The sequence below is a fragment of the Primulina eburnea genome, chromosome 1 (genome assembly GCF_022965805.1).
Source record: "Primulina eburnea isolate SZY01 chromosome 1, ASM2296580v1, whole genome shotgun sequence".
Lineage (NCBI taxonomy): Eukaryota > Viridiplantae > Streptophyta > Magnoliopsida > Lamiales > Gesneriaceae > Primulina > Primulina eburnea.
The window spans coordinates 48923247-48947225 of NC_133101.1; the positions used below are offsets into that span (position 1 = coordinate 48923247).

General features: G+C 38.3%; 3 protein-coding genes and 1 long non-coding RNA gene across 4 annotated transcripts; 2 read left to right on the forward strand and 2 right to left on the reverse strand.

Annotated features, from left to right (window-relative positions):
• The first annotated feature begins 1238 nt into the window (after positions 1-1238).
• Positions 1239-2383, forward strand: LOC140830229 (nicotianamine synthase-like). Its single transcript, XM_073193513.1, has one exon. It carries the CDS (start codon positions 1282-1284, stop codon positions 2248-2250), a length of 969 nt encoding a protein of 322 aa, XP_073049614.1. The 5' UTR covers positions 1239-1281; the 3' UTR covers positions 2251-2383.
• A 5627-nt stretch (positions 2384-8010) lies between these two features.
• LOC140812279 (uncharacterized) lies at positions 8011-9342 on the forward strand. Its single transcript, XR_012113637.1, has 3 exons — positions 8011-8128; positions 8503-8565; positions 9137-9342. It is a non-coding gene; the product is annotated as an uncharacterized lncRNA (long non-coding RNA).
• Positions 9343-13743: 4401 nt separating this feature from the next.
• Positions 13744-14637, reverse strand: LOC140807593 (uncharacterized). The gene has a single exon (XM_073164523.1). The coding sequence runs from the start codon at positions 14635-14637 to the stop codon at positions 13744-13746; it is 894 nt and encodes a 297-aa protein (XP_073020624.1).
• A 4104-nt stretch (positions 14638-18741) lies between these two features.
• On the reverse strand, positions 18742-19635 carry LOC140807600 (uncharacterized). The gene has a single exon (XM_073164536.1). The coding sequence runs from the start codon at positions 19633-19635 to the stop codon at positions 18742-18744; it is 894 nt and encodes a 297-aa protein (XP_073020637.1).
• Positions 19636-23979: the final 4344 nt, after the last annotated feature.

Below are 23979 nucleotides of genomic sequence, written 5' to 3' on the forward strand. Positions count from 1 at the left end.
TTGAAGATGTGAAAACAAATGAAAACACATTCGGCAATATATGTATTTGTTAATCTTTGGTTGAAAAAACATAATTATAGTGAATAATTAAGATTTGATGGTGTTTACATAGGGAAAGTCTCTTCCGTTTGGTTGACCCAAACTATAATTAAGCTCAAGACAAGTGTGAATTCGATGATTCCTAAAGAATGCTAGCTCATCGAAGTTTATCATAATTTATCGAATAAATAGTTTTAAAATTGTGGAGGATATCATCTTTTGGTGTGAAAGCATAGGAATTTCGAGAATCTAATGCTTGGGAAAATAAATAAAATGCTCATTACATAATTTAATTAGTCGTTTGAAAAAAGTTGTACTAGGTCGTATGAAAATCTCTCATATATATATATATATATATATATATATATATATATATATATATATATATAGACACACACACATTTGTATGGCAATAGATTCCTGTACGTAGCATGCTTCATGCCATTCATTATGGCCCCGTCTCAACATGGATTAGGGATACAAATTGATTCCCTCGTTAATTAACTTTGGTATTAAAACAGAGACAGACAAAAAACCCAATATGCATTGCTGATGTTATTGGTCTGTGTAATAAATATGTAATTAATTTTTTTAAGGAAAAAGGAAAAATTGGTCAATCATTCAATTTCTTGTTCGATATATATTTTCTCTGTTAGACTCGTTTCGACCAAAAAACTGACATAATATCGAATATCACTTACATACTACAACTCATATATGTCTAAGGTTCAATATTGAAATAATTTCAAGTTTCTCCTGACTTTGTCCGTGTCAACAAACAATTTGAAATACCTCGACTGTTTAGAACAAGATGTATCCAACTCCGCAAAAATCCAACCGCAGTGCAAAAATTTGAATTCTGAAAATTGACTGATTAAAATATAAAAAGCTTATATAAGGTAAATTAGGTGACTGTTTTTTTTTTTCCCAAAAAATTTAAACTACAAAATAATCATAATTTTATTTTCCCGGTCAAAACTTCGAAAATAATAATAATAATAAAACTAAAAACATTATCATAATCACCCAAACCAATGCAACCAAAGAGAAGACAAAATTTCCACCCCCACCCCCACAAATTCATTTTTTTCTTAAAAAAATTAAAAATAAAACAAGGAGAATCCATCAATCAATAAAATAACGCAGCAAGTTTCATCCCTCATCACACCAAGATTTGCCTTTAAATACCCCAACGGCCAACACTCACTCCATAATCTCAAGCAACATACACATATATTCAACATGGTTTGCCTCAAAGATCCTTTGATCCAACAAGTCTGCGAACTGTATAACCAAATCTCCAAGCTCCAAAACCTTAATCCCTCCAAAGAAGTCAACTCCCTCTTCACACAGCTCGTCGATGCCTGCATCCCACCCTACCCCATCGATGTCACCAAGCTCTGCACCAAAATCCAATGCATCCGAACCAACCTCATCCAACTCTGCGGCCAATCTGAATCCCTCCTCGAGAAACACTACTCCACCATCCTCGGATCCCTCGAATACCCCCTCCATCACCTCCAATTATTCCCCTACTACTCCAACTACCTCAAACTCAGCAAGCTTGAATTCGACCTGGTCAGCCAGCATGCATTGAACCCTGCCCGTGTTGCATTCATCGGCTCCGGCCCGCTCCCTCTCACCTCCATTGTTCTAGCCACTCATCACCTCACCTCCACCGTCTTCCACAACTACGACATCGATGAATCAGCTAACTCGTTGGCATCACGTCTCGTCGAGTCCGATCCTGACTTATCGAAACGAATGATATTTCACACAAAAGATGTCATGAACATGTCGGGACCCGAGCTCGGGGAATACGACGTCGTTTTCTTGGCTGCCTTGGTGGGCATGGATATGGAGCAGAAGATGCTTGTCATCGATCATTTGTCAAAGAATATGACGCCGGGGGCAATCCTTATGCTCCGGAGTGCGCATGGGGCACGTGCGTTTTTGTATCCGATGGTGGAGCCTCAACATCTCCAAGGTTTTGAGGTGGTATCGGTGTTTCATCCGACTGATGAAGTGATCAACTCGGTCGTCATCGCTCGGAAGTGCGCGATTCCGGCCGTCCATTCCATCGATCATCAGGGGTTTGGATCAGTGCCGTTGATGAAGTGTAGCAAGTGCTGTGAGATTCGATCATTTAATCCTCTGATGAGTCCGATGAACATGATTGAAGAATTGGGGTTTGAAGATCAACGTTTCTGAGTAACGAGTCATTATTGATTATATGATATATGATGAAGTTAAATAACTTATTATTAATTGGCCGTTTGCTATTATCCTTGTATTACTGATGTTTCGATAAGAATATGTCTGCTTTGTGTTGTTTTTGTGATCATTTTCAAGAAATTTATAATTTGTCTCTTTAAATTATATTCCCAGTAAAATAAATATATATTAATTATTCAACTGATTAATTGATTATTTATTCTGAATTTACGATTCAATGAATGCATATTTAGTCAACAAAACAATTATATATGCTTTTGTTAAATAGAGCAATTAATTAATGAAAATTAATTTAAGAAAAATGACATTTGATCACGTACAAAATAAAATAGTATTATTTGTGCTAAAATTATTTTAAGCTCAATAAAATGGCACAAGCCCACGGTTTGAAGGACTCTAAAACGGACAAAAGAGTCTAACTGCATAAATTGTGGGTTAAGAACTGAGAAGTTGGACCAGGGAGTGGGAGAAAGTTCTAGAAACTGAACAAAAGAGCATCGACAGAAACGAACGACGACTTAACAACACAACTACTCAACAGCACAAACTCTTGCGAATTTACATAATTTCAGTTTTCATTTTCATGCGCTTTTCACTCGATCCATGCTCCAATAGAAAATCTAAAAAGTTTCATAGCTTTATGTTAAGATAAAATTTAAATCTAAAACTGATTATCACAAATTAAATTGACAAGGACTCGAGCTAAATTTCTAAATCACATGAACAAATGAAATAAACTGGCAAAGACTATTATTAATGAAAGAACATTACTGTGTGCTTATCAGCTTCGCTGACAAAAGAAAAGACGAACAAAAGTTTTATAAACAAATCAAGTTGTCCAACTCAACCGGTCTGCTATGCATTCTTCAACAGCTTGAATATTATCAAGCTGGAAACATTTAAATTGTGAGCAGAACAGACCATTGTTAGATTGATTTGACGATAATCTTTGAACACAAAAGTTATCTCCCTACTGTTACATTAATCTTCATCATACATTCTCAACTTGCACAACTTTTCTTTCAAGACTTATTGTAACGTACCGTACTTGTACTACTTAAAATTTGCGGAAAAATTAAAAATTTTCTTGAATACGAAAATAAAATCAATACGATCATCACTACATCATCCATTCACCAATAAAAATCTTGTTAAAAGAAAAGCTTGCTCAAAACGTCTCGCATCAAACATAAAATCAGAGTATTTTAAACTTGCATAAAAATGTTAAAATAACGTGGGCGGTCTTCGGGTCTAGCCTCCCGCTCAGTCCAAGCCTGCTCCTTGGTCCCCACCTCCTGTCTTCTCATAGACATCCTCACCTGCATCGATCAAGTCTAATGAGTCTAAAGACTCAACACGTATAAACTGAGAATAGCAAGTAATACATAATAAAATCGCATGCAACTTTAAAATAGAACATACATACTTGAAGCTTGGATTTGAAATGAGCATGAACTTGCATACATACATAGACATGCCATAACTTAAAAGCTTTCATAAACATGCTTGCATACTTGATCATACTTAAACATACATGACTTCATTTTTGCGTAGAGGCATGTTTCAAAGCAAGTGACTCATACATAATAAACGCCTGATCACACAAACCACAGTACTTGGGCTGACAGGGACGTATCCACTGCCACATACATGAGATCCTCGTTCATGATTTAACGGACTGGTTGGTCCCCGTTCATGATTTAACGCTTTCCAACCACGATCTAACCCGTTCATAATTTAACGGGGTGGAGAGGTCCTCGGCCACGTTCACCGACTTCCAAACTCATTCATAAATTGGTCACAAGACATTTAGCATACCTCAAAATAAAATATTTTCTTGCACGTCAACATACTTACTTGGCATTGAGGGATTCGTTGGATATCATTTGGGGCCGCTACTGCACACTAACATGAATTTCAACACTTAACTTGCATAACTTAGACGTAGGTACTCGAGCTCACCACCGAAGTGCATAAATAGCTTATGACGTTCTAGATCACTCGGGACTTGACCTTGTTTAATGATACTAACCAGGACATCAAACCCCGAAACAAACTCTAAGATGCCATGTGAACATTTCTCAACCATAAAAGACATGAACTCACTATTAGAACTTGAAAAGAAGAAAGAACAAATTATTTGGACAGAAGGGGTGGCGCTCGGGCGCCAGGGTCCGCGCTCGGGCGGTAACAAACTTCCACTCGAGCGTCGAGGTTACGGGGAAAAACATTCAAACAGGAAGGATGGCGCTCGGGCGGCAGGAAGTTACCGCTCAGGCGCCGAGTAACCTGGACTCCGCGACTTAAAAGCTTATACTCTTCGAATTCGATTACACAAATGGTTAACAACGTCTCGAGACCCATCCTAGGACACTATGGCACTGGATCGACTCCACAAATGTCCCAAACATATCCAAGGGACGACGCACCCCACGCAACACCATAAACTCATAACTTAAATTTTTATACAACAAAATAGTTTTACGACTCCTCGATCTCTAATGTGCCTAATGACGCGAATCAAAACGTCAAAGACCATCCCAACATCATTATCAATATACCTATACGCAGCAACGCTCACCCGTCGATCCCCAACGAAGCCTGCAACAGCAAAATCTCTAGAACATATTGAAAGGAATTAAATTCCTTGATATAGTTTCCTTTTTAATATCTCTAATGTTTTGTCTTTCTAGACTTGAGAATAATCTCTAATTTATGATGTGATCTCTTGTAAATTTGGTATTCGATATGAGAGTCATAATATCTTTAATATATGGAATCTTAATATCTTTAAGATATGAGATCCTTATTCTTTAAGGAGTTTTTTTTCTAATAAAACTCTGTGTGTGCTTTAATAGGAAAAAGGGGAGAAAAAGGACAGTGAGAGAGACGAAGGAGTTCGAAGAGTTTTTCGAGATCGAAGCCATCTCGTGCTATTGTTAACGTGTTGCTGGGAAGTGTTGACACCATATGAAGACAACACCTATTCACTGTGTTGATTAGTGTGTTGAATTTTTGAAGACCGTTTACTTCTCAGTTGATGCATCCTGTGTATTTTGGTTATACGGTTTGTTAGTGATTTAGGATGCAATTTGTTACTCGCCTTTTAAGGGAGTTGTTTTATTCTTTCACTAGTATTGGTTTTTGTAAACTTACAAGTTTTCCTAGTGAATTATTTTTGCCCTGAGGCACCGCACAAGTATTTGATACTTGTGCATAATTTATATATCGTCACTCGTATTATTATTATAATTCAAGTTGTGTGTTAATTTCTTAAACTGAAACTTCCGCTGCATGTTGTCGTGGGTGTTATAACATCTACGTACAACACCTACTTTCTGATACATACAACAATCACCCTCATCACACTCACACTGTGGGAACAGAACTTTCACATATCAATACATAATTTTCTGAAAACGCAGTTTGAGCAGTCCTACGAAATGCATCATAACTCACTCAATTTTCGTCCAAAAATTTCGAATTTTATATCAAATCGAAGGTATTGAAAAGTTCTACATTTTTCACGTCGAAAGTTTTCTCAGCTTCGCGTTCGAAAAATTCACAGTTTTAAGAAGAACAGTAAAAACGTGATTTAGATCTAAAAATTTTCCTTCAAAATCGATCCAAACGATTAATCGCTCAACCTATAAACATCATACATAAATTTTTACGCATAAAACAACGCAACACATAATATGACATGATCGACGCAGCAAAAGAGAGGTTATACGTGCCTTTGTTGATAAACATTACCGAGACGGCGATACCGAAGCGGAGGAGGAAGCGAGGTTGATCCGGGACGATCGTGCAACGATTTTCTTCCCACAAAATACACGAAACCTACTAGAAATCTAGTGGAGGTGGGGCGGCTGCACTAGAGTAGGAAGAACCCTAGTTTTCTCACTCTTTTAAAAATATAAACTTGAATGAATTGTGTGTGTGTTATGTCGTGAGGTGTGTGTGTGTAAAAGTGTGTTTTTGTGCAAAACGTGTGTGTGTGATTTAATTAGGGGTATATAATTTGCTTAATGATAATTAAAAGTGTTACTTAAAAGTAAATCCCCTAATTACCAAGATACAATACACCATGCTAATTTTAAAAGCTTTAAAAAAGAACATTCTAAAATCCCTAAATTCAATAATAAGGTTTTTAAATGTCAAACTAAATAAATTGTTTAAAATGCCCCTTCCTAGCGTTAAAATAAAGTACCGCATTTAAAATTTGCCACCAATCGTAACCGGTCTCTTTTTCTCAATCCCGCCTCGAATAAACGCCTGAAACGAGAAACTCGAAAAATATTTTAACGTGCATCACATAAACATAATTAATTTAAAATAATGCATTTAAATAAATCATGCACTACTAAGACTCATTTTAAAATTTAATAAATACTTTAATGATTAATCAAATGCATGGGTTATACGTGCACTGAATTTGGGCACTACACTTTTCTTCAAGTTGTTTGCACAAACAAATAGCTCTATTAGATCAATTAAGGATCATGTTGTGCACATTTTTGTTCTCACTTATATCTTGTTTACACGAGTTATATTATATTGTGAAAATCACTGTAACCGTTATAAACTTGTTTATGGACAAACTGGATTAAGAAGAGCGTGTTAAGAGTTCTTATTAGGCAAGAGATAAATCCTAAGTCGGAGTGACTTTGTACAAAGGGTTGTACCGATCAAATCTTCAAGTGAATCTTTCTTGAAACAAAAGAAGAAGAAGAAGAGACGTAAAAGCTAAGCCTTCGAACTTCCATAAGCAAACCCTAGCATCCTTTATTTACAGTCATTTTATTGTTGTTATCTATCTCATCTTCTATCCTTCGTGTTGTTAAAATTCTAATATGAGTTGTTCGGTTGCATTTACGTATATTGTATTCGCTAAGTAATTTGAGATGTTTCCGCTCTTAGAAATTTGTTTTAGTATCTTAGATTCCTCAATGTAATTGGAATATTAACTTGAGATGTTAACACTGTATAAGTTTTGCATAATTTGTGATAATAGCATGATAGTTAATTTACTCACCTCTAATATGTTATATTCGATCCTAATAAGTGGTATTAAAACGGTTCATTTCAATCTATGAATATATGATATCTAATGCCCTCCTTTTACAAAAATCTAATGTTATCAAAAGAAGAAAATGAAGAATGAAAAATCCGAATGCAGGGACATCTATCAGCTCAAGACGATGACATGTGGTATGTCATCACATATGGACCGATTAAGATTATGAAAACAAACACAATTGTTGCTCAATCAGATGGTGCTCCTCAAATGGAAGAGAAACCAAAGATGGAGTGGGCTGCCGAAGAAAAAAAGAACTCAAGCTAAATTGCTTAATTACATGAACAAATGAAATAAACTGACAAAGACTGTTATTGGAAGAACATCACGTGTTCCAACAGCTTTGTAAGGCCCGAGATGTTATCAATTTTATGAGACCCCGAAAAGAAAATATTATTAAAGGCATTTTTGTAATTAAGTGGAAAAATACTTAATTTAAATTTGATGGAAATTTTGTAATTAAGTGGGAAAAATACTTGATTTAAATTTGATGGCAATTTCGTAATTATTGGGGGGGGCGATTTGCAAATAGTGAAAATTTGAGGGACTAAAGTGGAAATATGGAAAGTTGAGTGGGACACTTGTCACCACTAGACAACTTGATATATATAAATGGTCTTCATTCTTCAAGCCTTCAGCAAGGAAACAAGCTGAGAGTTCCATGGAAATCCTTAAATTCATTACATCTTAGAAAATTGATTTTGCGAGTACCGGTGATCCGATTTTTAATCCGAGCATAGTTGTGATTCCCCTCGTCAAGAGCTACACAAGGACGTAAGTTTTATCAAGTTTTATCTTGATTCAAAAATATGATGTTGGAGAAATTGTGCTTTGATCATTATTATGTGTTCTGGGAATACTAGACATTGCATAATCGAAGTCAGATTGAAGAACAGACTGATTATGAAATTGTTATGATTTTCTGACTATACCGATTGAAAATGGGACATATTTGGATTATGAATTTATTATGGATTATATCAGATATGGGTTATGATTTATAATTAATATCTGGTGATATTGTATTGACGGGAATATCGGGATTGTGCCGTTATGCCGTTGGTTTTGAATTAAATCCAGATTAATCAGATTCAGTGTTGAATGGAGAATGGAATATTGATATTATGATTCTCGATATGTCGTTTCAGATTTTCAGAGACAGTCTTGAGTTCAGAACTGATATTGCTTCAGACTGAGACTACAAACGAAAGGTATAATTCATGTGACTTTGGGGAGATTCAATTTGAGTTCCCAACAAAATCACATACTAGAATTGTTGTTTATCTTTTGATATGATTAAGATTTCTTTATAGATTTCTATTCAAATCTTTTGATATGATTATGCTTTGTTTATTGATTTATATTCAAGCATTTAAGATAGGAGAGTCATTGACAGATTTGTCAAACTTCTAGACGTTCGGTGTATCGACGCATAGGAGCAGACTTCCTCCGATTGTAGACATTCAATACAGACATGACCGAAGTCTAGGAATAAGACGTACCGTCACCCCGATTGGGAGGATAGGTGACAGACAGTGACGTCTTATTCACACCGGGATCCCTAGAGTTAGAGTTGAGTCGAGTCAAGACAGGATTTTATTGAATTGCATGCTTATATGATTGGTTTCATAGACTATGGAACCTATTGCTTTTGATTTGATTCATGATAGTATGCTTCATGATTTATTTTGTGTATATGCATGCATAACATGTTTTATACTGGGATTTGTTCTCACCGGAGTTTCCGGCTGTTGTTATGTCTGTTTGTGTGCATAACAACAGGTGGGGCAGGATCAGAGTCACGACAGAGATGAGATCAAAATAGAGTGGTGACTTCGGGCGCAGAAGATTTCTAGTGGTTTTTACTAGACTTGTACTACGTGTGATTTGTAGTTTGTATTAAACACTAGTTTGTATGAATTTACTAGACCAAGTTATGTAATTATGTTTGTTGTAATAACATAGAAATAGATCTTGTACATGTGAAATAAAGTAAAGATGTTGCTTATGTATTGATTATATACATTTAAATTTAGAAAAAAAAAAAAAGCAAAATTTTGACCCACATTTTTTTTTGAATAAAGATCTGATTAATCCCGAAAAGAATTGAGTTAGAGCCCGGGTCCCCACAAGCTTTACTGAATCAAGTTGGCGACATTTAAATTGTAAGCTAAACAGACTAGTTGTTAAGATTGATTTGATGACACTCTTTGAATACGAAAGTTATCTCCGAGTTTATTCCGAACACTGTCAGTAAAGACGAAATAGGGATCTACTGGTTATCCTTTTCCACTATTGTCCAAAGAATTTGAATTAAATATTGTTATATTTGGAAACATGACAAGAACACGTGGCATTCTCTTCTCAAATGTCGTTTACCTAGTACATCTGTGAGTACCATATATATTTATTAACATTGAGGATCAACGCCTATAAATGGAAATGAATCAAGAAATGAACAAACTATTGTTACCTTAATCTTCATCATACATTCTCAACTTGCACAGCTTCTTTTTCAAGACTTATCTTCAAGTTGTTATTGCACACGCAAAAAGCTTTATCGGATCAGTCATGGATCATGTTGTGTGATAAGTGTAATTTATTTCTGAAACGACCACGATTTTTTTTTTGTCTTTTATAATCTTAAATCATAAATTCTAAATTACTGAATAAAGTAATTTAACATAATCATGAATCATAATAATTTATCAATTTAAATCTCAAGAGCATGAATTAAAATCCTAACTCATCGGCTAACAATAAAAATAAAGCATAAAAATATCTCTAATAAAAATCATTATCAAAATCTTTATATCATAAATCTATCTAGCTAGTGCGGAAACATAAAGGCCCTCGGGTGTGTACTGCTGCACTCGATCGACTCAATCGTCACCGCCTCCAAAATCATAAAATCCTGCATCATACAAACCTAGTGAGTCTAAAGACTCAACACGTTCTAAACATGGATAACAAATAATACATATACATACACATACCTTTAAAAATCATATTTTTATTTAAAATAATATTTTGAACATAAATAAACCATTAAAAATCATTTGAGCATAACTAAATCATAAATATTGAAATTATTTTAAAATAACTTTATGCATTAATAAATCCTTAAAAAAATCATTTAATAATAGCTTTAATCATCATCATAAATCATATATCATAGAAATCATTTTTATCATAAGCTTTTAATCATATATCATTTTGGGTGAAGTTTGATCCTTGAAAGTGACTAGCTTTTATCCTTTGGTCGACTGCAGTCTTAGCTCCACATGGCCCATGGGGGTGTGCACTAGGCTCCACCGTGGAAATACGATCGTCGGGGTTCCCTCGGGGGCCTTTTCCCATAGACGGGTTCCCTCGGGGGCCTTCTCCCAAACATGGGTTCCCTCTGGGGCCTTTTCCCGTAAATGAGTTCCCTCTGGGGCCTTTTCCCCTCACGTTATCCCCACAAAATCATATATCATAACTCATATCTTTTGTCACAGTCAATTCACGTCCCTCAAAATATTTTTCCTTTTCTTTAAAAATCATAAAATACGACAGCTTTCAGAAACTAGCATTTTAGACAGTATAAATTGCACAGCTTTACCATAAATCGTAAAAATACATATTATCATCGAAATCATCATAATAAATCATAAAATATCATTTTACATGCATTATTATCCTTCGGGACGCTGCCAAGCGTTTTCGTATTTTCCTATGTGTAAAAAGACCGTTTTGCCCCTGGACGTAAAAATTCTCTAATTTATATTTTTCTCACTTTTAATGACATGGTATTATTCTAAATAATTGTTTAAGCTTACTTGAATTTTCTCATATTTTTATTTGGCTTAAATCGATGACTTTTAAATTTAATCTTTAAATAAGACGTATTAACGCGTTTTAATCCCGAATTAATCCAAACCTTAATATAAAATTCCCAAATTAAAAACTTAAACTTTTAATAATTATTTAAGCTTAAACCTAATTTTTCATAATTTTATAAAGCATAAAACTAGGTGTTTTAATTAGCTCGTGAATTAGCGTTCCGTGCGGCGATTAAATCCCGATTAAACCCAAAACGCGTTATTTTGACCCCAAATTTTAAACGTAGCATTTTTAGTATTTATTATACCCTTCCAAGTCATAAGCCACCCCCGTGGACCCATGGATTCAATTTTTGTTCTTAAAATCTCGTTTTTGACACGTTAACGAACCTACCGAGCCATCTCCCAATTTGCTCGAGCCACGCCCGAGCCACCTTGAGCCAAAACCTAGCCAACGCACCTAGGGACCTTACTGACCAAGCCCAAGCCCTAGACCAGCCCCTTAACACTCGAAAATCCTGCTGCAATCTGCACCATATTGCATGTGTGTGTGCGTGTGAAGAGTAGTGGTGCACTAGGACTCCTACCCTTTCTAGGAACCTTATAGCCCCTAACCATCTACCAGCACCGACCCTCACCAAGCCTAGACCACGCCCATACTATACCCATACCAGCCCAATGCATAGAACCCACCAGCGAGCCACCTGAATCCAAAAGACCCAAGCTGCGCGCTACAAGAACATCCCTCACGTTTCCACTTCCAGCCGAGCCAGCAGCGAACCCAGCCGCACCAACCCCTGGCCCGACCCCTTCCCATGACCATAGGACCCTGATGAACCTAACCTGAGCCACCCAGCCCCAGCAGCGAGCCCCCTGGATCAGAAGACAGCAGCCGCGCAAGAATGCTCTACCTGTGCGCGAGTTGCTTCCTCCATGTTTGTTCGAGCCATCAGCGGTCCGAGCCACTCCAGCCCCTGCCCCAACCTTGGACCATCTCCCTGGGACCCTGATAGACCACCTAGCCCAGCCCAAACCGAGCCACAACCCCTGGAATTCTTTGCCAACACTCCATCACCCTACGGGAAGTCTCCTAAGCAGCGAGGACTCTTCCCCAGCCCCAAGCTCGAACCCTAGCCGCCCTAGGACTCAACCCAGCCCTAGACCGAGACCACCCCTGCCCCTGAACCAGCCCTGGTCGAGCCACATAGCCCCATGCATAAGAACCGAAACTTGCACCTTGACAAACCCAACAAAACCCACGGTTCAAATTCTGAAATTCTCCCACGGTTCCAGCATGTTCTTTTGATTAATTTATTATTTTTTTGTCCCTAATATATTCATATTTTTATCATCCTTTGGCAGCGCACTCGTTGGATTCAAAAACGTTTTCAAATTTAGCGCGAAATCGTTAAAACTTTGAAAATACGCAATGTACCGTAAAATAATCGAACCCACATATTTTTCATATATAAACAATTAAATCAAACATATTATGATTTGTATGATGTTAAAAGAGTTTAGGAAACGTGCCTTTGCGTTTATAACGCTCGATTATTCGATCTTCGGCGAGGGTGCGACGTTGGACGACCGGACGACGAAGAACACAAGCTTTTCTTTCCTCCTAAATTTCGAAAATCTGAATTGTGTGTGTGGTGTGTGTTTCACGGCTGGTGTAGGTGAAAAATTAGGTTTCAAGGACCTAGGTAGCATATTTATAATTAATTAACAAGTTAAATGGGCTTTGGTTTGGGCTTGTATGATTAAGGGTAATTGGGCCTTCTTTAAATCATTAAATTGAGCCCAATAACACTTAATTAATTAAATAATAAAAGTTTATAAAATAAATTTTCTCAAAATAATATTTTTGATCTTTTAAAACTCCTTGTTTGCCCAAAACCGGCTTCCCGGGAAAAATCGAGCTCAACTCGTAAAATAAATTCGAACTCCAATATTTTTAGGAAAATTAAATCATTTTTAATCATATTAGGAAGCATTGCCACTATTTAAATAAAAATAAATATTCTTGTCTTGGTCGTCCCCGGTCTTCTTTCCCCTACCTATTATCGAATATTCGTGCAAAATCTTTAATTTTATGAAAACATGTCACATAATCATTTAATCATGCAATCCTATATTTAATCATATAATAAACATCATGCTAGCATTTAAAAGCAATTAAATAAAACAATTAAGCAATTAAAATATTTTTGCATGCATGTGGTTTACGTGGACTGATTTTTCGGACGTTACAATTCTCCCCCCCTTAATTAGAATTTCGACCTCGAAATTTTCCTTGACTTGATGATTGAAAAGTTTAGATTCCTTCATCCACCTCAAACTTAACCTCTAGCTTAAATCTTACTTTTCAATTCAGTCCTCAAAATCTTGAAAATTGCAATTCTAACCCAAAAATTCTCAATGTCGACTCCTAAATCTAGCTCAAGTAGCGCATGCATCCTATTTTCCTCTAAGTTCTTCAATATCCCAATCAAATCCCATCACCCAATTTAACATTTCATGCAAGAAGAGCATAGAAAAATGTTAAACAGCTAGGTTACCTCGAAATCAGTGTAGTGTCGACTCTGTCTCATCTTCTGTAGCTTGCATCACATAGACTCTTCCGGTCATGGGTTGCCTAGGCTTGGTGCAATCCGCAGCCTTGTGTCCCAACTCCCCGCACTTGAAAGTGCCCCACATGCACTTGCCATAATGTGGACGATTGCACTCCTTGCAATGTGGTTTTTCATCAGCTTTCAGAACATTTCCGTTAGGTGGTTGTCCTTGTGGTTTTGGTGGTTCTGGTTGCTTAGAAGGTCCCGTATGAGGCTTCTTATTACTCTGATTAGCTTGCTGAGCACGGTTCCTCTTTCGCTGCATCTCCCAATCGATATCCTTCAATGACTGCTCGGCTCTAAGAGCCCTGGCAACGGCGGTAGTATAATCAGCAGGATCGACAAGTGTCACATCGCGTCGGATAGTCAGCCTCAAACCATCTAGAAAATGTCGTAATTTTTCAGCAGGATCATTGGCAATCAAGGGCATAAAGTGACAGCCCCTATCAAACTTCTGCACAAACTCGGCAACAGTCCAATCCCCCTGACGGAGACTCATAAACTCTCTCTTAAGCCTAGAACGAACATCGGATGTGAAGTACTTGTCATAGAACACTCTCTTGAATCCTTCCCAAGTCAAAGTCGCCATATTCACTCCTCGCTCCGCTCCCTCCCACCATAAGGAAGCGTCGCCTTTCAACAGGTAGATAGTACATCGAACGCGATCGGCGTCCGCCATGTCCATATAACGAAATATTACCTCTAATGATCTAATCCATCCCTCAGCCATAAATGGATCAGTAGTGCCATGGAACTCATCGGGGTGCATCCTCCTGAAACGCTCATATACTGGCTCTGGTCTACCCATTGCTCCATTCCCTACGTGTTGCTCAAAGAAACGGGCCATACCGGCTAGTACACGGGCACTAGCATCCTGACCAGGTGGAGGCTATGGGATATCCTCCTCCTGTCTACCCTCATCAGTCCTAAGCACATTCCTTCTAGGAGGCATCTCTGTATACGTCGTCCAAACCACGTAACCAACATGCATTAAATTTTTTTTTTTACATGCAACATGCAACTTACATGTATCATATAAACATTTAAAAGAATTTTAAGCATATAAAATATAAAGCAGTAAAAACTCACATATTTGAGGCGTGATATCTTGAGCTTCTCGAAGTGACAGTACACAACCCTTTTGGGAAAACCTGGCTCTGATACCAACTGAAACGACCTCGATTTTTTTTTTGTCTTTTATAATCTTAAATCATAAATTCTAAATTACTGAATAAAATAATTTAACATAATCATGAATCATAATAATTTATCAATTTAAATCTCAAGAGCATGAATTAAAATCCTAACTCATCGGCTAACAATAAAAATAAAGCATAAAAATATCTCTAATAAAAATCATTATCAAAATCTTTATATCATAAATCTATCTAGCTAGTGCGGAAACATAAAGGCCCTCGGGTGTGTACTGCTGCACTCGATCGACTCAATCGTCACCGCCTCCAAAATCATAAAATCCTGCATCATACAAACCTAATGAGTCTAAAGACTCAACACGTTCTAAACATGGATAACAAATAATACATATACATACACATACCTTTAAAAATCATATTTTTATTTAAAATAATATTTTGAACATAAATAAACCATTAAAAATCATTTGAGCATAACTAAATCATAAATATTGAAATTATTTTAAAATAACTTTATGCATTAATAAATCCTTAAAAAAATCATTTAATAATAGCTTTAATCATCATCATAAATCATATATCATAGAAATCATTTTTATCATAAGCTTTTAATCATATATCATTTTGGGTGAAGTTTGATCCTTGAAAGTGACTAGCTTTTATCCTTTGGTCGACTGCAGTCTTAGCTCCACATGGCCCATGGGGGTGTGCACTAGGCTCCACCGTGGAAATACGATCGTCGGGGTTCCCTCGGGGGCCTTTTCCCATAGACGGGTTCCCTCGGGGGCCTTCTCCCAAACATGGGTTCCCTCTGGGGCCTTTTCCCGTAAATGAGTTCCCTCTGGGGCCTTTTCCCCTCACGTTATCCCCACAAAATCATATATCATAACTCATATCTTTTGTCACAGTCAATTCACGTCCCTCAAAATATTTTTCCTTTTCTTTAAAAATCATAAAATACGACAGCTTTCAGAAACTAGCATTTTAGACAGTATAAATTGCACAGCTTTACCATAAATCGTAAAAATACATATTATCATCGAAATCATCATAATAAATCATAAAATATCATTTTACATGCATTATTATCCTTCGGGACGCTGCCAAGCGTTTTCGTATTTTCCTATGTGTAAAAAGACCGTTTTGCCCCTGGACGTAAAAATTCTCTAATTTATATTTTTCTCACTTTTAATGACATGGTATTATTCTAAATAATTGTTTAAGCTTACTTGAATTTTCTCATATTTTTATTTGGCTTAAATCGATGACTTTTAAATTTAATCTTTAAATAAGACGTATTAACGCGTTTTAATCCCGAATTAATCCAAACCTTAATATAAAATTCCCAAATTAAAAACTTAAACTTTTAATAATTATTTAAGCTTAAACCTAATTTTTCATAATTTTATAAAGCATAAAACTAGGTGTTTTAATTAGCTCGTGAATTAGCGTTCCGTGCGGCGATTAAATCCCGATTAAACCCAAAACGCGTTATTTTGACCCCAAATTTTAAACGTAGCATTTTTAGTATTTATTATACCCTTCCAAGTCATAAGCCACCCCCGTGGACCCATGGATTCAATTTTTGTTCTTAAAATCTCGTTTTTGACACGTTAACGAACCTACCGAGCCATCTCCCAATTTGCTCGAGCCACGCCCGAGCCACCTTGAGCCAAAACCTAGCCAACGCACCTAGGGACCTTACTGACCAAGCCCAAGCCCTAGACCAGCCCCTTAACACTCGAAAATCCTGCTGCAATCTGCACCATATTGCATGTGTGTGTGCGTGTGAAGAGTAGTGGTGCACTAGGACTCCTACCCTTTCTAGGAACCTTATAGCCCCTAACCATCTACCAGCACCGACCCTCACCAAGCCTAGACCACGCCCATACTATACCCATACCAGCCCAATGCATAGAACCCACCAGCGAGCCACCTGAATCCAAAAGACCCAAGCTGCGCGCTACAAGAACATCCCTCACGTTTCCACTTCCAGCCGAGCCAGCAGCGAACCCAGCCGCACCAACCCCTGGCCCGACCCCTTCCCATGACCATAGGACCCTGATGAACCTAACCTGAGCCACCCAGCCCCAGCAGCGAGCCCCCTGGATCAGAAGACAGCAGCCGCGCAAGAATGCTCTACCTGTGCGCGAGTTGCTTCCTCCATGTTTGTTCGAGCCATCAGCGGTCCGAGCCACTCCAGCCCCTGCCCCAACCTTGGACCATCTCCCTGGGACCCTGATAGACCACCTAGCCCAGCCCAAACCGAGCCACAACCCCTGGAATTCTTTGCCAACACTCCATCACCCTACGGGAAGTCTCCTAAGCAGCGAGGACTCTTCCCCAGCCCCAAGCTCGAACCCTAGCCGCCCTAGGACTCAACCCAGCCCTAGACCGAGACCACCCCTGCCCCTGAACCAGCCCTGGTCGAGCCACATAGCCCCATGCATAAGAACCGAAACTTGCACCTTGACAAACCCAACAAAACCCACGGTTCAAATTCTGAAATTCTCCCACGGTTCCAGCATGTTCTTTTGATTAATTTATTATTTTTTTGTCCCTAATATATTCATATTTTTATCATCCTTTGGCAGCGCACTCGTTGGATTCAAAAACGTTTTCAAATTTAGCGCGAAATCGTTAAAACTTTGAAAATACGCAATGTACCGTAAAATAATCGAACCCACATATTTTTCATATATAAACAATTAAATCAAACATATTATGATTTGTATGATGTTAAAAGAGTTTAGGAAACGTGCCTTTGCGTTTATAACGCTCGATTATTCGATCTTCGGCCAGGGTGCGACGTTGGACGACCGGACGACGAAGAACACAAGCTTTTCTTTCCTCCTAAATTTCGAAAATCTGAATTGTGTGTGTGGTGTGTGTTTCACGGCTGGTGTAGGTGAAAAATTAGGTTTCAAGGACCTAGGTAGCATATTTATAATTAATTAACAAGTTAAATGGGCTTTGGTTTGGGCTTGTATGATTAAGGGTAATTGGGCCTTCTTTAAATCATTAAATTGAGCCCAATAACACTTAATTAATTAAATAATAAAAGTTTATAAAATAAATTTTCTCAAAATAATATTTTTGATCTTTTAAAACTCCTTGTTTGCCCAAAACCGGCTTCCCGGGAAAAATCGAGCTCAACTCGTAAAATAAATTCGAACTCCAATATTTTTAGGAAAATTAAATCATTTTTAATCATATTAGGAAGCATTGCCACTATTTAAATAAAAATAAATATTCTTGTCTTGGTCGTCCCCGGTCTTCTTTCCCCTACCTATTATCGAATATTCGTGCAAAATCTTTAATTTTATGAAAACATGTCACATAATCATTTAATCATGCAATCCTATATTTAATCATATAATAAACATCATGCTAGCATTTAAAAGCAATTAAATAAAACAATTAAGCAATTAAAATATTTTTGCATGCATGTGGTTTACGTGGACTGATTTTTCGGACGTTACAATTCTCCCCCCCTTAATTAGAATTTCGACCTCGAAATTTTCCTTGACTTGATGATTGAAAAGTTTAGATTCCTTCATCCACCTCAAACTTAACCTCTAGCTTAAATCTTACTTTTCAATTCAGTCCTCAAAATCTTGAAAATTGCAATTCTAACCCAAAAATTCTCAATGTCGACTCCTAAATCTAGCTCAAGTAGCGCATGCATCCTATTTTCCTCTAAGTTCTTCAATATCCCAATCAAATCCCATCACCCAATTTAACATTTCATGCAAGAAGAGCATAGAAAAATGTTAAACAGCTAGGTTACCTCGAAATCAGTGTAGTGTCGACTCTGTCTCATCTTCTGTAGCTTGCATCACATAGACTCTTCCGGTCATGGGTTGCCTAGGCTTGGTGCAATCCGCAGCCTTGTGTCCCAACTCCCCGCACTTGAAAGTGCCCCACATGCACTTGCCATAATGTGGACGATTGCACTCCTTGCAATGTGGTTTTTCATCAGCTTTCAGAACATTTCCTTTAGGTGGTTGTCCTTGTGGTTTTGGTGGTTCTGGTTGCTTAGAAGGTCCCGTATGAGGCTTCTTATTACTCTGATTAGCTTGCTGAGCACGGTTCCTCTTTCGCTGCATCTCCCAATCGATATCCTTCAATGACTGCTCGGCTCTAAGAGCCCTGGCAACGGCGGTAGTATAATCAGCAGGATCGACAAGTGTCACATCGCGTCGGATAGTCAGCCTCAAACCATCTAGAAAATGTCGTAATTTTTCAGCAGGATCATTGGCAATCAAGGGCATAAAGTGACAGCCCCTATCAAACTTCTGCACAAACTCGGCAACAGTCCAATCCCCCTGACGGAGACTCATAAACTCTCTCTTAAGCCTAGAACGAACATCGGATGTGAAGTACTTGTCATAGAACACTCTCTTGAATCCTTCCCAAGTCAAAGTCGCCATATTCACTCCTCGCTCCGCTCCCTCCCACCATAAGGAAGCGTCGCCTTTCAACAGGTAGATAGTACATCGAACGCGATCGGCGTCCGCCATGTCCATATAACGAAATATTACCTCTAATGATCTAATCCATCCCTCAGCCATAAATGGATCAGTAGTGCCATGGAACTCATCGGGGTGCATCCTCCTGAAACGCTCATATACTGGCTCTGGTCTACCCATTGCTCCATTCCCTACGTGTTGCTCAAAGAAACGGGCCATACCGGCTAGTACACGGGCACTAGCATCCTGACCAGGTGGAGGCTATGGGATATCCTCCTCCTGTCTACCCTCATCAGTCCTAAGCACATTCCTTCTAGGAGGCATCTCTGTATACGTCGTCCAAACCACGTAACCAACATGCATTAAATTTTTTTTTTTACATGCAACATGCAACTTACATGTATCATATAAACATTTAAAAGAATTTTAAGCATATAAAATATAAAGCAGTAAAAACTCACATATTTGAGGCGTGATATCTTGAGCTTCTCGAAGTGACAGTACACAACCCTTTTGGGAAAACCTGGCTCTGATACCAACTGAAACGACCTCGATTTTTTTTTGTCTTTTATAATCTTAAATCATAAATTCTAAATTACTGAATAAAATAATTTAACATAATCATGAATCATAATAATTTATCAATTTAAATCTCAAGAGCATGAATTAAAATCCTAACTCATCGGCTAACAATAAAAATAAAGCATAAAAATATCTCTAATAAAAATCATTATCAAAATCTTTATATCATAAATCTATCTAGCTAGTGCGGAAACATAAAGGCCCTCGGGTGTGTACTGCTGCACTCGATCGACTCAATCGTCACCGCCTCCAAAATCATAAAATCCTGCATCATACAAACCTAATGAGTCTAAAGACTCAACACGTTCTAAACATGGATAACAAATAATACATATACATACACATACCTTTAAAAATCATATTTTTATTTAAAATAATATTTTTAACATAAATAAACCATTAAAAATCATTTGAGCATAACTAAATCATAAATATTGAAATTATTTTAAAATAACTTTATGCATTAATAAATCCTTAAAAAAATCATTTAATAATAGCTTTAATCATCATCATAAATCATATATCATAGAAATCATTTTTATCATAAGCTTTTAATCATATATCATTTTGGGTGAAGTTTGATCCTTGAAAGTGACTAGCTTTTATCCTTTGGTCGACTGCAGTCTTAGCTCCACATGGCCCATGGGGGTGTGCACTAGGCTCCACCGTGGAAATACGATCGTCGGGGTTCCCTCGGGGGCCTTTTCCCATAGACGGGTTCCCTCGGGGGCCTTCTCCCAAACATGGGTTCCCTCTGGGGCCTTTTCCCGTAAATGAGTTCCCTCTGGGGCCTTTTCCCCTCACGTTATCCCCACAAAATCATATATCATAACTCATATCTTTTGTCACAGTCAATTCACGTCCCTCAAAATATTTTTCCTTTTCTTTAAAAATCATAAAATACGACAGCTTTCAGAAACTAGCATTTTAGACAGTATAAATTGCACAGCTTTACCATAAATCGTAAAAATACATATTATCATCGAAATCATCATAATAAATCATAAAATATCATTTTACATGCATTATTATCCTTCGGGACGCTGCCAAGCGTTTTCGTATTTTCCTATGTGTAAAAAGACCGTTTTGCCCCTGGACGTAAAAATTCTCTAATTTATATTTTTCTCACTTTTAATGACATGGTATTATTCTAAATAATTGTTTAAGCTTACTTGAATTTTCTCATATTTTTATTTGGCTTAAATCGATGACTTTTAAATTTAATCTTTAAATAAGACGTATTAACGCGTTTTAATCCCGAATTAATCCAAACCTTAATATAAAATTCCCAAATTAAAAACTTAAACTTTTAATAATTATTTAAGCTTAAACCTAATTTTTCATAATTTTATAAAGCATAGGTGTTTTAATTAGCTCGTGAATTAGCGTTCCGTGCGGCGATTAAATCCCGATTAAACCCAAAACGCGTTATTTTGACCCCAAATTTTAAACGTAGCATTTTTAGTATTTATTATACCCTTCCAAGTCCTAAGCCACCCCCGTGGACCCATGGATTCAATTTTTGTTCTTAAAATCTCGTTTTTGACACGTTAACGAACCTACCGAGCCATCTCCCAATTTGCTCGAGCCACGCCCGAGCCACCTTGAGCCAAAACCTAGCCAACCCACCTAGGGACCTTACTGACCAAGCCCAAGCCCTAGACCAGACCCTTAACACTCGAAAATCCTGCTGCAATCTGCACCATATTGCATGTGTGTGTGCGTGTGAAGAGTAGTGGTGCACTAGGACTCCTACCCTTTCTAGGAACCTTATAGCCCCTAACCATCTACCAGCACCGACCCTCACCAAGCCTAGACCACGCCCATACTATACCCATACCAGCCCAATGCATAGAACCCACCAGCGAGCCACCTGAATCCAAAAGACCCAAGCTGCGCGCTACAAGAACATCCCTCACGTTTCCACTTCCAGCCGAGCCAGCAGCGAACCCAGCCGCACCAACCCCTGGCCCGACCCCTTCCCATGACAATAGGACCCTGATGAACCTAACCTGAGCCACCCAGCCCCAGCAGCGAGCCCCCTGGATCAGAAGACAGCAGCCGCGCAAGAATGCTCTCCCTGTGCGCGAGTTGCTTCCTCCATGTTTGTTCGAGCCATCAGCGGTCCGAGCCACTCCAGCCCCTGCCCCAACCTTGGACCATTTCCCTGGGACCCTGATAGAACACCTAGCCCAGCCCAAACCGAGCCACAACCCCTGGAATTCTCGGCCAACACTCCATCACCATACGGGAAGTCTCCTAAGCAGCGAGGACTCTTCCCCAGCCCCAAGCTCGAACCCTAGCCGCCCTAGGACTCAACCCAGCCCTAGACCGAGACCACCCCTGCCCCTGAACCAGCCCTGGTCGAGCCACATTGTAACGTCCCGAAAATTTGGAAGTCCACGGGAACCACATGCATGCAACTTATTAAATTTTTTGGTATTTTATTAAATTGTTTTAAAGCAGTAAATGCATGTTTATTTCATTAATTATGTGTTCAATTATTTTTGTGCATTTTATATATAATTCATGCATGATATAATTTAATTCATGAAATTTATGCCTTAAGATTTCTAGATGCATTTCACGTTCGAACGAGGACCGGAGACCGGAGAATTTTCAGGAAAATTATTTTATTACACGATTTATTTTTATAAATTAATTTAAAGCATTTTTAAGTGTATTTTTCAAAAATGGGAATTTTTGGGTATTTTTACCCGCGGGATTTGGATTTTTAACGGTACGCAAATTTTATCAAATTGGGAGACTTTTTAATGGTTCGGTTAATATTTCCAAAATGTTTTCAACACGAAATATTTTTCGAGAATGCGTTTGGATTTAATGGGCCTATCTTTAAGCTAGTTAAGCTTAAAACTTTTTTTTTTAAACCTTTAATTATAATACTAGGATCCATTAATTAATTGATTTGCTATCTAAGTATTATATAATAAACCCTTAACCTCCCATAACCCTCCACAACCGATGAACGCCCCTCACGTTCCCCTCCTTTCATAATGCCCACGGTTTCAAAGGAACGCAATCGGTTGAAGACCCACTATCCATTGTTATCTATATAATTAAGTATCATTAACTATAAACCTATCATTTCCACCTCCACTCAGCCGCTCACCCCTCCAATCAGCAACACTCTTCGTGTAAGCAGCAGCTAAGGAATTCAGACATTCAAACTTAAGCATCTCCTACACTTCGGTTCCTTCGAGCATTGGTGCATCTTAAACACAACAGGCACGCCCCATACCCTTCTTTCTGCATCATTCACGTAAAATACATGCTAATGATTGTGTTCTTGTCTTTAAATTTCCGATCCAGCCATGGGAAGGAAAAGGTTTCGGTTTGTTCTTGTTTTGTTTCATTCATTCATGCATATGACTCATAGTTTGCTGATCGGTGTAAGGGGTTGCTGGAAGGTGTTTTTTTAGGAGTCTGTTATTGGTGTCGTGTGGTGTTAAGGGGAGGAATTCCAATCGGGGTTGCTGGGGAAAGCAAGTGCCGAGTGTTAATGGGGTTGGGCTCGGTGGGGCTGGGGCTCGCATGGGGTGGGACGGGCGGTGCAAGGGCGAAATCGGGGCTTGGACCAGACCCTGGTGGGTCTGAGTCATGTCTTGGGGAGGCCTAATCACCGCTGGAATCACCTGAAGCGCTGCCGCATGCAATCGAGATGGGTAGTTCGGGTTGGATGTGGGTGAGTGTTAAGGATTGTGGTTGTCGTGTAGACGTTCATGGGAGGTTAACCGTGGGTTAAGCACGTCCAGGGAGAGCCTAGGGTGATCCAGGTGTGTTCAGGTAGGGGCTGGTTTCATTGGATGAGGGTGTGGAGCGAAACTAAGGAGGGGTGTATGAAATAGAGGGGGACTCGAGCATGATCTAATAACCCAACAGCTTTATGCTTCTGTTAAGCTGGTTTAGGTGGTTAATTAAGGTGTTGTCGGTGACCCTTAGGGGCTAGACACGTGAGGATAG

What these genes read in the sequence shown, in the direction of transcription:
- LOC140830229 (XM_073193513.1), top strand. Translation starts at nt 1,282, where the DNA reads ATGGTTTGCCTCAAAGATCCTTTGATCCAACAAGTCTGCGAACTGTAT.
- LOC140807593 (XM_073164523.1), bottom strand. Translation starts at nt 14,637, where the DNA reads ATGGCCCGTTTCTTTGAGCAACACGTAGGGAATGGAGCAATGGGTAGA.
- LOC140807600 (XM_073164536.1), bottom strand. Translation starts at nt 19,635, where the DNA reads ATGGCCCGTTTCTTTGAGCAACACGTAGGGAATGGAGCAATGGGTAGA.